Genomic DNA, 17,298 nt, shown 5'->3' on the forward strand with positions numbered 1-17,298 from the left:
ATGCAAGACTGGATCATTCCTGCCTGCCTCCTGCAGTCAGGAAAGGGGAGCCCCGTGGAGAAGCCATGGCCTGTAAGCAAGAAATTATATATCATTGAGCCATAGTTGTCGGTGCATTAATGAACTCGAATCAATAACCACTATCTTGGAGCTCCTCAAACATGCCATAGGATTTGTGTAGGCTCCTCTAGAGGGGCACTGGAGCAGATAGACTGGGGAAGGGGCAGCCCTGAGACTGCATCCTGGCTTTATCACTTCACCAGCTGGGTGACCTTGGCCAAGTTACTGTCTTCCCAACCCCCCGCAAGAGCCAACTTCCTCATTTGTTAAATGGGAATGGTACCCACATTTCAGAATTGCTTTGAAGCTTTAAAATAATCCATGCAAAACATCTAATAAGGTAATTGGCATCCATTAGGCATGAAATGAATGACAGCTATGAGAATAGTATGATTCATAGAATCATAGTGTCACTGTCTTAATTGATTGAACACCTACTACGCACCAGGCTCCACAATGAAGGATGTGCATGATTATCTCGTGGAATCTTTTTGTAGGTACAAGTATCATTCCCATTTTTTAGAATGGGAAAAAAAAAGATTTTGTGAAGGTAAGGAATGTGATATACTCAATCACAGGGATAGTCAAGAGTGGAGACAGAATTTGAATTCGGTCTGTCTGATCTCAGTCTTCACTAGTGAAGAAAGAATTTAAAGGCTAGAGGAGAAGCTCTCAAAGTAGCCAGCTACAGATTCATCTCCTGGCAAGTCTAGTATGCTTGGCAGTATACGATGGCCAACTTGTCAAAATGTTAATGTGACATTTTATATCAGGCAAGATAGGCTAGATTTTACCTTGGTGACAAGCAACCCAAATTTCAGTGGCTTAACCCAACATAAGGTTATTTCTCAGTCATCCTATATGTCACGTGGAACTTGGCTTGGGGTCTACTCTTCAAAGCCAGTCAAGGGTCAGGAGGACAGAAACTTCTGTGTGACATGTGCTTCCACGAGAGCCTTAGAAGTGGGAAGGGAACACACTTTGGCTTGTAAAGTTTCCACCAGAAGGATATTCACCTCTTAATGTTTCTGTTGATGATGGGACTACTGGTTGCATAGCCCTGTTCAACAAGAATAGGGACATGCAATCTAATATGTGTCTGAAAGGATGAAAGCTGGGTGGTTTTGGTGAACACGCTAATGACTACCACATATTTCAAAACCTAACTCACAAAAAATTTTTCAACTCAGCCTACTGGTTTTCAAAACCATGAGGTGATCTGTGGTAGACTGAAATTGTTGCTCTCAATGATTTATTCGAAGCTCCTGTGAAAAAATTATATTTACCCATTTTATTGACATCAGGCACTGCCATATGACTTGCTATGACTAATAAATTGTGAGCAGATGCGAGTGTTTGGCCCTGTCTCTTGTTTTTCCCTGACATAAGAACAGTGTGTCCTATGTAGGGGCTGCTCCTTCAGTCTGCATCTTGGAGAAAACAGGCTGTAAACAGCTGCTGCTGCCATGTAGTGCGAATGAGAAATAAACTGCTGTTTTCACCCTTTGGGGTTGTTTGTTATAGCAGCATAACTTAGCCAAAGCAGACTGATACAGTGTCTATCATTCTTTCTATGTAAACAGAGAATAATGAAATTGGCTACATAGAAATTCACATTTACTGTCCACTTTGTTGAAGTATAGCTGTACTTTAAAGCAGATGTATCTATAAGAACTAACCATGAAAGTAAATATTATTTGGTTAACAGCACAGAAATGCATTTTCTAAATTGGAACATCAGCTGGTACCTCAGAATTCTTATGAAAAATCTAGGAGAGGAAATGGGAATATAGAAATCATATTGTTTTCAAATGTAAACGATTAGTCTTGTTCTCACTGAACAGTTGCCTCAGAAGACCTGGGAGTAATCTACATTCATGTCCACTTTTGGCAGAAATTGGAATGATGAGACGTTACTATCTATAGGAATGCAAAGTCCTTTCTGACTGAGTCCAGTGATTCTCATTAATTCAGATCCCATTGATTTGTCATTCATGGCAGGTAGTCGGGGCAGAGGCCAGGCTGGCTTTTACCCTTGCATTGTGCTTGTGCACTGTGTGGCTTGGTGCTCACAGGTTAACACTCGCTGTTTTGACTATTCAGAGTGGTTTTAGAGGGGAGTCATTTGTCATTCTATCACAGCACTAACTGCAAGGTCCCCGGGGACAATGAAGATGCTCGCTGGGACTGGGCCTCCCTACTGCCCGGCTTCCTGTCTCTGCAAAGCTTTACTCTTTCTTGTTTTTCGCCTGTGTGGTCTATAGAGGAAGAGATGATCTGCTCTAATGGAATTCAGGGGGTTGAAAGGTTACCCGTGAGTAGGTACCATTATTGTTCCCATTTTAGAGTTGAAGAAATGGAGACAGACAGAGGTTACGTAAGGCAGGGAAGGGAACAACTGTGGGTTGAACCTAGGATAGCCTGATGCTAAAGAAGCTTACTAAGTAATTAATATAACAAACAAGGTTACAAGTGGGTGGGTGTGCCACTGTGGAACAAGGGCATGATTGACTGGAGAAGCAGCACCTCAGGCTGCTTAGCTGTTTAGTAAGTGTGTGTGTGTGTATATGTGTGTGCATGTGTATCCATGTGTGTATATGTGTATTTGTGTGTGCATGTGTATGCATGTGTGTGCATGTATGTGTGTATACAGATGTATATATATTTGTGTGTGCATGTGTGGGCATGTGTGTATACCTGTATGTGTATTTGTGTTGCATGTGTATATGTGTATTTGCATGTGCATGTGTGTATACCTGTGTGTATGTGTATTTGTGTGTGCATGTGTGTATATGTGTATTTACGTGTGCATGTGTATGCATGTGTGTATGTGTACGCATGTGTGTGTGTGCACGTGTTGCATGTGTGTATGTGTCTATGTACTTGTGTGCATGTGTATGCATTGTGTGTACATGTATGTATACATGTGTATTTGTGTGTACATGTGTATGCACGTGAGTGTGTGTGTGGGGGAGTATCTGTGTGCGTGTGTGTGTGTGTGTGAATAATTTACATAGCTTTCCCCAGTGATCCTCTTCCGGTCATTAGAAATTGTTGAGTAAAATTGCTTTGCTGGCAACCTGCTGTCCACACTTGTATTACTGAATGCCCTAGGAAATAATACAACTCTATTTGTTTAAGGATATGCTAATTAGAGGCTTCACACGATTTGACATTCATCTCCTAATTTGGATGATGCTGTTCCTTTGCAAGATGAGTATTGACTTTAGAGTTTGGGTCTGAGCTAAATTTAGATGCTAGTCCAATTTTGTCCAATGGCTTTGAATTCCACATTGTATATACTGAGAGATCATCACTCACTTCTATTGAGCATCGAATTCAGTGGCTTCTTATGGCCCATTTGGAGAAGGAAGAACAATGGATTTTCTGGTACTGGTGGAACAATGAACAATTTTTGCTTTTTTCAATCACAGTAATATATGGTGACCTTGACTCCTTGTCTTCTAAAGTATGGGAAATGTTTAGTGGAGTTATAATGCTAGATTTCTTACAGTAGCCTGCCTTTTGGAAGGGGTGGTAGAAAAGTTAAGACTCTATGTGTGCACCGTAGCATCCAAAATCCGATTGTTAAGACATTTGGTGAACCAGAACACAGTGTCCCCAAGCTGTGGAGGATTATAGAGAGTTTACCATATTTGGGGAGCAGTTGTCACCAGTTTTTACCCAGCCAGCCAATGACACTACTGGGATATATTATATTGAGATAGATATTTTGGAAGGAAGCCCTGAATAAATGAGTTACACTTAATGCTCAAAAAGAAAGGAGAGCTGGATTTCTTGATTTATGGGGGGCAGATTTTGACCTAGGAAAAACATATTCATGTCTTTAAATTGAAAAAAATCACTTCTTATAGAGATTCTCCAGGAAGGTGCCTCTATGAAGAGTTTCACCCAAGTTCTTAGCATTTCAGAGCTCACCAATTAACTCTTTTCCCAGGCTGGGTGGTTGGGGTTATAACTCTCAAGATAAAAAATGGTAAAATTGGAGATAATGGCTTGGCAATGGAGGGATCAGCAGTAAATTATCAATAGGAGAAAAATAAGATTTGAAAAATGTAGCGGCTATGAAATATCATTACTAGAAACAGTTTAAGAGCATGGTGATGCTTACCCTCAGCAGTCTTATCTTTTCAAAGGCTGCAATCTCATATTCCCCCCTGCTAGAGTAGATTAGCATTTTTGATTACAGTAAAGAAAAATGTGCCTGGAAATCAGACCTGACAGAACATCATGTTCTTCCAGGGGTATTTTTGTAGACAATGCCTATTTAATTTTGATTTCAGAATTGTTTTGTGGTACATCTCATTTTGATATATGGTTGTTTAAAATTCATGTCAATACCTACGTAATTTAAAAATGAATTGATAACATTTGGAAACAGAAGAACCTTAAAGGAAAAGAACTAATGGTGAGAGAAAAGAAAAGAGGGCACATTAATACCAGTCATCTGCACATAAAATATTAGTTGTTGACCGGGCACGGTGGCTCATGCCTGTAATCCCAGCACTTTGGGAGGCCGAGGTGGGTGGATCAGCTGAGGTGGGGAGTTCCAAACCAGCCTGACCAACATGGAGAAACCCTATCTCTACTAAAAATACAAAATTAGCCGGGTGTGGTGGTGGTGGTGCATGCCCGTAATCCCAGCTACTCAGGAGGCTGAGGCAGGAGAATCGTTTGAACCCAGGAGGCAGAGGTGCAGTGAGCCGAGATCACGCCACTGCACTCCAGCCGGGGCAACGAGAGCAAAACCCTGTCTCAAAAAAAAAAAAAAAAAAAAAAAAAAAAAGAAATATCAGATGTCTTTTCTGGGTGCATTTCTCTGCCGAATCATCATGAATCAGCAGCACTCATGGTGCAAAGGGCACTGAACACAGAGTGCCCGACAACACCATTGGTGGCTGTGGCTTTCAAGGTCCTGCCCTGCTAGTGGCTATTTGACCTTAGCCAAGTCACGGGTCTTGTTGGGGTTCCATTTCTTCATCTGTAAAATAGGCAAAGATTCCCTCCAACTCAAAAATTTTATGATCTGTGGTGTGATTTATGTGACTAAAATTCTCTGCCTGGGAATAACTATACTAGTGACAGAACTGAGCTTTTCTGTGGTGAAGGATGGGTGATGGGTTGCCTTCACCTATTTCCAGTGAACACTGGCTGTCCTCCTTGTTAACTCCCAGACGGCAACTTCCGATTAATCAGCCCTGCCTCCTTGTCTATAAAGTGTTCTCTGGTGTGTTTCATCCTCCACTTTCCCCAGTGTTCTATGCAGTATTTTAATCTTTCAGAAGTTATCTTCTCTAAGAAAAACTTATCAGAAAAAAAAAACAGAGATGGAAGAAGAAACTCATAGATTAAGAGGCTTACAATATATCTCAACCAATCACCATGTGTTAACCTTATTTGGATCCTGATTCAAACAAGCTGATTGTAAATAAAAAAAACTGTGACATGTAAGAGACGATTGGAAGTTTGAACACTTGGTAGATGTTGGATCTTAATTTATTGGTCATTATTTTAGGTGTCATAATGTATGACAGCTATGTTTTTAAAAGAATCCTTATCTTTTAGGGGGATATACTGAAATATTTGCAGATGAAGATGATGTGATTCTGGTGGGCAGCCAATGAGTGGGGATACAGAGGAAGCAAGTTTGACCCTGAATTGATAATCACTGGAGCAGAATGACGGGGACACAGAGGTTAGTGATACTACTGGGTCTGTTTTTGTGTAAGTCTGATAGGTTCCATCAGAAGAAGTGTAAAATAACCAAAAGGCTTAATGGGGACTCATCCTTGCAGGCACATTTGCCGAGGAGCGGGCAAGTGCTGCCTGTCGCAGTTGTATAATCGCTGGGGGTAAATGTGGAAGTTCGTCAATCAGCAAGGCCGTAGTGGGGGCTGACTGGCAGCAAGCCCAGCGCTGCGTGGCTGTCATCTTGCCTCGAGGCCCATTTGCCCTCTATAAATAACAGTCTATATGCATGCTTTACTATTTTAACACACATGGGCCACAGCTGCTGAGCACGTTTGTTTACGTAGCTATGAAACCTTCTGTAAACACCACTATCTCAAAATCGCCCATGTGTCAGGAACATAAACGGCCCCCTTTAAAAATATATCTGCAGATGAGACACAGCCAACTCCTAGATGTCTGAGTGGCTGGTGTCAGAATTTTCCAGGGTTTGATTCATTTTCAAAAATAGAACCACATGACTGGAAGGTTCTTGAAAGGTCGCCTGGCATGTCCCTTCTGACTTCAGGCGGGACCAGGGCAAAGCCATTCACAAAGGACACGGGGCTGTTCTGCGTGGGCGTGGGTCTGTCTTTTGTGCAGTCCCTTCAAGGCCATGAAAGGGGGGCTCACTTCCAGCCTTCAAGGAGCCCACTTTCATTTTCTAAAAATGGAACCTGACCCTGCAATGCGGCTGGCGTTGGAAGGCAATGCATCCACAGAGCCGCACTTGCCTGCACCAGGCCTGAGCTCCCAGCAGACAGAAGGACCCAGGTGGCCTCCTGAGGGACAACTGGGGTCTCCGGAAAACACCGTGTTGGGATCATCCAGTTCCCAGGATGCCTGCTTCCTATCAGGGAAGAGGGCACCACGTGAAGGTGGCCATGTGGGCCTCCCCTCCTCCCTGGAAGGCCTGCTCGTGGAGACCACTGAGCACAGCAGGTTAAGGTCAAGTGCGACATTTTTGAAAGAAGTGATGAGCGCAGGGGAAGCTGTTTTGTGTCAGCTTGCTATTATCACGGCTCCTGATTTCCAGTCCAGCGCTACAATGAATAATTAGATCCGTGTGAATTTGTTTTCCTCGAGTGTGCATTTGGTTCACATTTTTTTTTCCTGTGGTTTTGAGAGATTGAAGCATTTTTCTCCCCTAAGGGCCTGTTTAATGCCCATAAATCCTAATTGAGCTTTTCATTCACAAAGAAACAGTATCCTGCTGAAGCGTAGTAAGAGATCAGCTGTGCTGGGGGTACTGAGTTGTACGATTCCCCTGAGGAAAAGACCAAGACACTTCCAGTTTCCAGACACCTCCAGAACTTTCTAGAACCGCCCCCAGTCTAGAAATTAGAAAACTATTTTTTAAAAGAAAATGAGTAGCAGTTGCCTTTTCCCAGGGATGGGGTGAGCGTTTGGATTGGTTTTGCTGGTAACTACTCAGATTTCTCTATGAAAACTGTGGAAAGGCCATACGGTGCTCAGAGGCAAGTATCACTGTTAATTACCAAGAAAACCATATTCCTCCCTTTGGAAAGGCTCACTCATTACCAGCTGTCATCAGAAAGACAGGGCCTGCCCCAGGGAGAATTCTGACTCAGGGACATCACAAAGATAATTTGCCTATTCCAGATTCATTTATTTTACAGAGATTGGGCTCTGGTTTGAGGGAACACAAAGCTTAACTCCCACAATTTAAAGCTCAGGTTAGCATCAGTAACCAGAGGGTACGTCTCCAGTGGTTTTTGCTTCTTGAGCTTGGAGACACTGCCCTCTCTCAGGTCCTCTTGGGGGAATTTATGGTGAAAAGCGAAAAGAAAAACTGCATCCTGAGTGGTCAGTTCATAGTGTCAGAGGCTGTAGCTCTGTGGCCGCTAGGGGGATCCAGAGTCCCTGTGCTCAGCTGAGGTTGGGGAAGTTTCTGGTCTGTAGGAAAGTGACAGCTCGCTGTTTGAATTATTTCTCTTTCCTCCCTCTTCCCCAGCCTCCCCTCCTCCTCTCTCCCTCCTTCCTTTCTCTTCCCTCCCTCCTTTCTCTTCCCTCCCTCCTCTCCTTCTTCCTCCCCTGCCTTCCATTCTCCTCCCTCCTCCCCTCTATCTCCTTCCCTCCTCCCCTTTTCCTCCTCTCCTTTCTCCCCTTCCTCCTTCCCTGCCTTCCCTTCTACTTCTCCCTTCTATCTCCTTTCCTCCTATCCTGCCTCCTTCCCTCCCCTCCACCCAAATAGTGCCTCAGAAATGCACCCCCAAATCAGGCTCAAGGTGCAGATAGCCCTGTTAACACCTGGAGCACTCACGTCTTATTTTGCAACAGAGACTTTTGTTATTCCTTAAAGCTACTTTCCGATTAGGTTCCTGTGCCTTTTGTTCTGTGGAAAGGAGACTGCCCCTACCATTGAGCTCCATGCAAAGCCCTTTCCTCATGTTTTCACTGTTTGCTGCATTTAAAAACCCTATAGCAAAAGTTTCACACCACCGTAAGGGAAATTTGTTAGAGGCTGTGACCTTGCCTGTTCGGTACAGGGAGGTAGAAACATGGGACCAATGGCTTTTCCCTAAAAGGGATCACGGGATTAAGTTACTTGTCTCAGGTTGATGAAGAACATGGGGCCAGCCTGCTGGTCATGCAATTTCAGACAATATAAACCACCTGAATCTCAAGCTGAAGACTTAAAAGCATAAAAGGGCTGATGGTATCAGGAAAAAGGACCCCAAAGACACTATCACTACCTCAAAGAATAAAGGCCTTAATGAATTAGGGTTTTGGTTTATGCTTTCCCTGTGAGGCACTATGGTTATTTTGAGTCCTAGCTGATGGCTCTGTTTTGGGGGATGTTACATACAAACATGGGCAGAACCTGCTTTGCTGTTGGGATGTGTAACGTGCAAATTTCAGACATGAGCGAAGATGTCAGTAAAAACAGACCATTTTCTCTATTTCCTGAACAGATCATCTTCCCTAAAACATCCCAATGATTAGCCATTAACAGCAGGAGGGCCGGCGGGATTAAGATGAATGGATCTTCAACTTTTTTCTTTTCTGCTAGAGTTATTTACTGTCTGCAGCTTTATACTTACTGGGAGCTCAGCAGGTTGAATGTGGAGAGATACTAGGCACTCGCTTCATACAAAAGAAAAACCAATGCTATAGGCCTTATAAATGACTCTCAAAGAATGGGTGAGATTGCATTTTTATTAAAGCAGTTTGTCAGGCTTCCTTTGAAAGGCTTAACTTCCTCTTCCTAACTTGGTAATAAATAACCTCGAGCATTAAAATTAGCAATGTTTTAAGGCCATTTAAAACATGCTTTAGAGACAGATCAGAGTTTAATTTAGGTAAATATTTGGAGACTTAAAATATATTATATGGTGATTTTTCATTGTTCATTAATTTATTTTCCAAAGGGCTTTTAAAAACTAAATGGTTAGGCTTCTTGGTGGATATACTTTAGGTGAGACACGTAGGCATACTATGTCATGAAGCAAGGGGATGTTGTCAATATTGAGTGAGGTTCAGTATTCTAGATCTTGTAATAGATAAGAACATCAGGTCCAGTTTAAAATGAGCATCTATCCCACAGCCATCCCAGGATAGAACACATCTTACCTGTGGCTTCCACCATTCCTTCTAGGATGACCACAATTTCCAGTTCCTCTTTGGGCAGCTGGGCTTTGGAGATCTCCCAGAAAGGACTCTGTTGGTTAATTTCATGGCTAATGATCAGCGGTGACACCAGAAACAGACGGTCATCCCCCGTGTAATACCCTACGTTGATATCCGTCTGGTTCAACGGGATGAACTCCCCCTCCGAGGTCTGTTTGGATTTGATCAACTTGGCTCTGATGGAAGCCTCCACAATGTGGGAATTCCTAAGGTCCCCTACCCGGAACATCAGGCACAGTTTCCCATCCCGCATGGAGATCACTGCATGGGTGGAAAAGACCAAGGTCTCTGCCCTCTTCTTGGGTTGAGAGATTTTTACAAACATGCATCCCACCATGAATGCATTGACAATGGACCCCAACACAGATTGGATTAAGAGGAGAATAATTCCCTCCGGGCATTTATCTGTGATGACCCGGTAGCCATAACCAATGGTGGTTTCTGTCTCTATTGAGAATAAAAAAGCAGAGACGAACCCGTTGAGGTTGGTAACACAAGGAGTCCAGGAGGGGTCCTCTATGTGGTCCATATCTCCCCGTATGTACGCGATCAACCACCAGATCATTCCAAAAAAGAGCCAGGTCACTGTGTAAACCATGACAAAAATCAATAGGTTGAATCTCCACTTCAGGTCGACTAAGGTGGTGAAGATATCGGTCAGGTAGCGATAGGTCTCCCTCACGTTGCCATGATGAACATTGCACTTTCCGTCTTTCCTCACGTACCTCTGGATTTTCCTTTTGGTCCGATCTCGGCTGATGTGTCTTGGCAGGTCATCCCTGGCCTGCTTAGGCAACTTTGGCTGGTGAATGGCCACTGGGCTCTCGACGTCCTGATCCATGGAGTCGCCCTCCAGGACGTTAGCTGGTGGTTTGGAGAAAAGAAAAGAAACACCGAATGAAAGGCTGGCTCTTTGAGGACAATGGAACGGCACACTTTGTATGGGCTGGTGAAACCAAATACCATTTGTTGTAGCTATAAACAAAGTAGACAAAGCCATTTTTATTCCACACCATCTGGATAGGCCTTTAGTTGACTTAGACTTCTGTGCTCTTCGATCTAGTTTGTGTAAGTACTTCACCATCCTGCCCACCAGGACGGAGCTTATTGCTGCAAAATTGTGTCCCTGCCAGCAGGTTCTACTGAGTCAGCTCTCACAGAGGGATGCCTCCCAACTCTGAGATGCTGTGGCATGGGAGAGGCAGTAAGCTCTGATGAAGGAGTCCTTTTTAGATTCAGACAGTCTTAGCTCTACTACTTAGAAACTCTTAGTGGGCTCTTGGCCATGATATCTGTTATGGACTGTATCATGTCCTCACCAAATCCATATGGGGCTTGAGCCCCAACCCCTAAGATGACAGTATTTGGAGATAAGGCCTTTAAGGAGATAGTTAAAGGTTAAATGAGGCCATAAGGTTGGGGCTCCAATCTAGTAGGACTGGTATCCTTATGAGAAGAGGGAGAGACACCAGGGGTGCACACAAACAGAGGAAAAGCCATATGAGACACAGGGAGAAGGTGGCCATCTGCAAGCCAAGGAGAGAGGGCTCCCAGAAACTAACCCTGCCAACACCTTGATCTTGAACTCCAGCCTCCAGAAGAACGAGAAAATAAATGTCCATTGTTTAAGCCACCCAGTCTGTGATATTCTATTATGGCAGCCTGAACTGACTTACAACACACTATCCAAATTTGTGAGCCTCAGTTTCCTCATTTACAAAATGATCATGATACCCAACTCACAGTGTTGTTATAAAGTTAAACAAAACCATGTATGTGATCTGTGCTGGCATGTAACAGACTTGCAATCAATATTTTTTTGTAATAAATTGTTCCCTTGTCACTTTCCTTATGTTTAGGGCAAGAATCTTGAACAAACTCTTTGAACTATTGCCCAAATTTCAGGGTTTAAAAAATATTTCTGGTTTTTGTCGGTAAGTATGCATGCATTGTACTTTAATGGTTGATTCAATGCCAAGGTAACTAAAAAAGGGTGGGGGAATGTTCTCTCTTTCTGTGTGCTTACATATTTGATTTGGTTTCTGCCTCCTCAACATTCAACATCTGTAATTTTAGCTTGTGGTTATTTTCTTTCTTTTAAAAAAGTTTAAATTTTTTTTTTTTTTTTAGAGATAGATAGGGTCTTGCTCTGTCACCCAGGCTGGAGTGTAGTGGCACCATCATAGCTCTCTGCAGCCTTGATCTCCTGCGTTCAAGTGATCCTCCCACCTCAACCTCCTGAGTAGGCACAGGAGGTGCAGGCTTATGCCACTATGCCTGGTCAATTATTTTATTTTCATGGAGATGGGGGTCTCACTATGTTGCTCAGGCTGGTCTTGAACTCCTGGTCTCAAGCCATCCTGGCACCTTGGCCTCCCAAAATGCTGGGATTACAAGCATGAGGCACCATGTCTAGTTATGTTCTTTCTTATGGCTTTCGTGATTAATGCATTGGTTCACTCATTAGTTAATAATGCATTAGGAAAGCTCTCCTAAAACTTGAGTGCAGGGGAATTTTGGAACTGATTCTGCTGTTTAAAAGCATATAATCCACTTATGAAATTATTTATTTGGCCAATAATACTGAAGTCTTCTAAAAGTTTGGTAAGAAATTTCTTCCTCCAGACTTAAATTCTGTGTCCTTTGACTCTGCCATGTGTTTCCTTTGTGGACACTCTGTTTTTAATCTTGGTTAAAGGAGAAATGTCATCTGTCGACAAACCATCATTTATCTGAATAAGAACATAGCCAGAGATGGGATTTGAGTGCCACCAGCCTAACTTATGAGTTAACCTTGCTCATGGATGATCAGTTGCCTTAAAAATCAATCTCCTGGATCTGTTTTTGTGTTTCAGCCTCAGAAAGAGACAGCATCTGTTCTGCAGAGCCTACTCTCTCTCTAGTCTGACAGCTTTGACTTTTAGATGATCACCCTCAGTAGACCTTCACTGATAATAAGAAAAGTCATTCATTTGTAAGAAAATTTGCTTTTTTCCCTTTCTTAGAACAAATACCAGGACAGGTGTTGATGGGAGACTGTTGAGGCTGGGAGGCCTGAAGGTACAGTGGGCATGTGGATGGAGGTAGAGGCCATGTCCTGCTCACTGGAGGTGGGGTGGGTGTGTGGAGGGAGGCAGGGGCCATGTCCTGCTCACTGGAGGTGGGTTGGGATATGTGGAGGGAGGCAGAGGCCATGTCCTTCTCACTGGAGGTGGGGTGGGTATGTGGAGGGAGGCAGGGGCCATGTCCTGCTCACTGGAGGTGGGTTGGGATATGTGGAGGGAGGCAGAGGCCATGTCCTTCTCACTGCTGCTACCCCCTACATGGCAGGGTGTTCTTATCCTTGAATGGTCAACTCTGAGCTCTCACTGCTAATTTTGTGCTGAGTGGAAGTCTCTAAATATGACTTTATTGGAACGATGTCTGGGCTCAAACTCTGCCCGGCTGTGCAAAGCCACCCTAAGCTCTTGTCTTTCTGAGTCCTTAGTGGAAGAAGAGGGTTTGTCAAATTAGCTGATTCTCAAGTCTTCAGTGATCTATCATACTTAAAAAATGTTACGAAGGAAATTTATTCCTGCCTCCCCTCCATCTCCAATTTGTAGGCTTTATCCCTTTTCTGACTGAACTGCAAACCCCCAGCTCCAGACAATTGTCCTGACCTGGAAGAACCTGTCTTGAAAGGTTAATGAATGAGAGTAGTGATCAGTGCTCTGGAAAGTCTAGGGGGATATCTGTTGCTCCCCTAAAATCCAATTCCTCCCCAGGGCTGGACCACATTTCCCATCCTCTTTGCATTGAGGGTTGGCCATGGTGATTGAGTCTTGGCCCATCTGAAGTTGAGTGTGTCTTCCTGGGCCATTGTCCTAAATAGTGGATGTGTCCCCTCCTTATGCCTTTGCCCCTTCTGTGGGGGACAATGAAGTCAAGAGGTGAAGGAGCCTGGATCCTGAGTCATGGGTAGAGAGCTGCTATCTGTCTAGAAACAAGAAAAGCAACAATTGTGTTTGACCCATTATATATTTTGCATCTGTTTTCAAATTGAGCCTTATCTCTAATGTTGTGGGCAGAAATATATGACACCTATAAGCAGATAGAAGAGTCGTCGGGGGAATGGTTGTGGGAAAGAGCAAAGACAGAGAAAAGAAAGCTGAAGATGAATGTTTGGGTTTAGTGTTTGTAATGAATTAGTCTGGGGTTAATTAAATGCTTGTGTTTGGTATTAGGGGAAAAAATGTAATGCAATGCTACTTCATTGCCTTTAAAAATCAACGAAAAGTAAACACTGCATATTCTCATAGATGGGAACTGACCAATGAGAACACTTGGACACAGGGCTGGGAACATCGCACACCGGGGCCTGTTGGGGGGTGGGGTATTGGGGGAGGGATAGCATTAGGAGAAATACCTAATGTAAATGACGAGTTGATGGGTGCAGCAAACCAACATGGCACATGTACACCTATGTAACAAACCTGCACGTTCTGCACATGTACCCTAGAACTTAAAGTATAATAATAATAAAAAATACAATAACAATGGGAAACAAAAAAACAACAAAACAGAAAAAGCCAAACCTCCCTGGTAGTGTGTTTGGAAGGTGGCTCCGGTGGGTCCCTCACAGGTGAGGCCATGGGTGCAGGCCAGGTACATCCGTAGGGAGATGGGGAGGGAAGGCTGGGCCTTGCATCATGGCAGCTGGTGGGATGAACAGGCACAGAGTGGGGAGAAATCAAAAAAGCCAAGGAAATGTGAGAGTTCTGGGAGAGAAGAGATGAAGGAGGAGCCCCAAGGGGCCGGGAATGGCACAGTCAGAGAGGAGGAGAGGGTATGGGGCATGGGGTGGGTGAGAGCAAAAGAGGGGCCAGAGCCTCAGGGCTGTGTCCAGAGTCATCACAGGGAACGGGGCTAGGGAGAGAGGGCGAGTCCAGGTCTGAGCAGGGAGCAGCGGCTCAGCACTCACTGGCATACATGCAGATGTTGCAGGGTAAATATAGAAGGAAATGGTGATCACATTTTGTGACATTTCTTTCTTTCTCAGAATCCCAGGTGTGAATTTGAGCGGGGGATCTGAATCGCATCTCCAGGAGCATTTTGAGCTGCTCCGTAGGGCAAGTTGCAGCTGTGGTTGGGAGAGCAGACATTTCTCCCATGTTCCTGCACAGCTGATGACACAGGCAACTTCTTACCACCAAGGATAGTGTAGAGGGGGTACACCCTCTGTTAACCATGAAATGCTGCACAAATGTGCAAAGGGACCCAAAGAATGGTGCCGAGAACTTTGATGATTGATTTACTTGACTTTGAGAGTAGCTTTTCAGGATTTTGGCTCAGAGTAAATGTGGGCCTGTGTGAAGGTCAGTTTTTCTCCTCCTCTCTTTTGTTTCTTTCTCCTTCTCTTTTAGAAAAATTATCAGTTTACATGGAACTAGCTAAGGTACAAAATAGCCTCATGTTGAAATTTAATCTGAAAGAAATAATAATAAATGACAGAGCCACAGCTGGGCCGAGCCTTGTCCTCGAATCAGTGGGATTGTGTTGTTGCATTTCAGGTACAGCTCTTGTTGCAGGGAAGCCTCCCTGGTGGCCCTGGTCTGTAGTAGATGTTTCTTACATTTCAAGTTGTATATGAATTTTGCAGGTGAAACTTCCAGTATCCAAGAAAACATTCAAAAAGTACTTTGAGACTTTTTAATGTCATGGGGAAAACCTAGTTGAGAAAAACAGGATAGATCTCTAATGTACCTGCAAAGTCAAAGATTGGAAGGAAATACACCAGATGTGAATGTTAATAGGGCAATTTTGGGTGGGGGGTTCATGGGTACTTTTAATTTTCTTGTTAAACACTTTTGAAATTTTCTAGAATATATTTATATTACTTTTATAATTAAAACAAGAAATTGCCAAACAACACATCGGGACACTCTTGATACCTGATTTAAGAAATGTATCACACAAAGAGCTAAATAATGATAAAGCACTTGATCTGAAGGTATCCCATCCCATATAGCTGACAATTTAGAAACTGAGACATTTGCTTGACCTGAATCCAAGAAAATCGTAACTAAACCCTACAGGGTCCTTACTGGGGATATGAATTAGAAGGAAAAGTGAGAATGTATGCAGGTTTGAGACAACTTGAGGAGTGAACCCTATAGGACAAGTCAAGTCAAGTCAGCTATCCCTGTAACTGTCCAGGGGACCTTGAAGGAGGAGGGTGTCCGGGAGGCCTGGGGGCTGGGGGGGCTGTCACAGTGAGCTAAGGAAAAAGGGACAGATGTCATCTTTCTCTTGGGTTTAACCAAGTGTCAGTTGTTTGGGCAGTGCCCTTAGTGACACAGAAGTGTGGTTTCTTCCTCATCAAAAATCACCCCCAACCCACAGAATGGGAGAAAACATTTTCTAGTCATACAGCTGATAAGGGACTGGGATCCAGAATATATAAAGAACTCTTACACCTTAACAAAAAATAAACAACCCATTCAGAAATGGGCAAAGGACTTGACTAGACATCTCTCCAAAGAAGATATCCAAATGGCCAATAAACAAATGAAAAGATATTCTTCATCATTAGTCATTAGAAAAATGCAAATCAAAGCCATAATGAGATACCACTTCACATCTATTAGATGGTTATTATTTAAAAAAAAAAAGAAAATAGCAAGTGTTGGCGGGATGTAGAGAAATTGGAATGCTGGTATATCGCTGGTGGGAGTGTAAAACAGTGCAGCTGCTATGAAAAACAGTATGTTAGTCCCTTAAAAAGTTAAACATAGAATCACCATGTAATCCAGCAATTGCACTTCTAGGAAACCCCAAGGGATTGAGAGCAGGGACTCAAACAGATACTTGCACACCAGTGTTCATACTAGCATTATCCACAGCAGTGAAAAGGTGAATACAACTGTTACGTCAAGAAATGAATGGCTAAACAAAATGTGGTATGTACATACAATGGATTATTAGTCAGCCTTAAAAAGGAAGGAGATTCTGATATATGCTACAACATGGGTGAACCTTGAAGACATTATTCAAATGAAATAAACCAGACACAAAAGGACAAATATATGGAAGGAAATTCTGATACAGACTACAACATGGCCTCATTGGAAACAGATTTCCGCTGGTTGGAAATAAGTTAAAACAATGTGAAAACAGAGATCAGAGAAAGGGGCACTGGGGAGGATATCAGCAATATTACATTTAAATTTGTCTTGGGTGTAGAGCAGGATGGGTTGGCCCAAGGTAATGGTGAGCATGTACTTGCTTCCTGATGGACGAAGACTGGGATGGTGGGGGCATCTGAAAAGCAAGCACAGGAAGTCCTAGCCAGAGCAATCAGGCAAGGGAAAGAAATAAAAGAAGACATCCAAACAGGAAAAGAAGAAGTAAAATGATCTCTCTGCTGATAATATGATTCTATACCTAAAAAATTCTAAAGACTCTGCCAAAAGGCTCCTGGAACTGATAAACAACTTTGGTAGAGTTTCAGGATGCAAAAATCAATGTACAAAAATCAGAGTCATTTCTATACACTAATAACATTCAAGCTGAGAGCTGAATCAAGAATAAAATCCCACTTATAATAGCCACACAAAAATAAAACACCTAGGAATATATCTAACCAAGGAGGTGAATGATCTCTACAGGAACTACAAAACACTGCTGAAAGAAATCAGAGATGACACAAATGGAAAAACATCCCATGCTCACGAACTGGAAGAATCAATATCATTAAAACAGCCATATTGCCCAAAGCAATCTACAGATTCAATGCTATTCCTATGAAACTACCAATGTCATTTTTCACAGATTTATAAAAACTATTCTAAAATTCATATG

The 17,298-nt window shown here is 43.1% G+C and overlaps 1 protein-coding gene across 1 annotated transcript in view; it reads right to left on the reverse strand.

The window, feature by feature from the left end:
* KCNJ6 (potassium inwardly rectifying channel subfamily J member 6) overlaps window positions 1-17,298 on the reverse strand; it is a 299,630-nt gene that overhangs the window by 79,920 nt on the left and 202,412 nt on the right. Inside the window, exon 3 of the mRNA XM_003263922.4 lies at window positions 9,403-10,323. Within this exon, the coding sequence (XP_003263970.1) occupies window positions 9,403-10,323 (921 nt within the window). The remainder of the gene's footprint in view (window positions 1-9,402; window positions 10,324-17,298) is intronic.

This window comes from Nomascus leucogenys, chromosome 25, assembly GCF_006542625.1.
Source record: "Nomascus leucogenys isolate Asia chromosome 25, Asia_NLE_v1, whole genome shotgun sequence".
Classification (NCBI taxonomy): Eukaryota; Metazoa; Chordata; class Mammalia; order Primates; family Hylobatidae; genus Nomascus; species Nomascus leucogenys.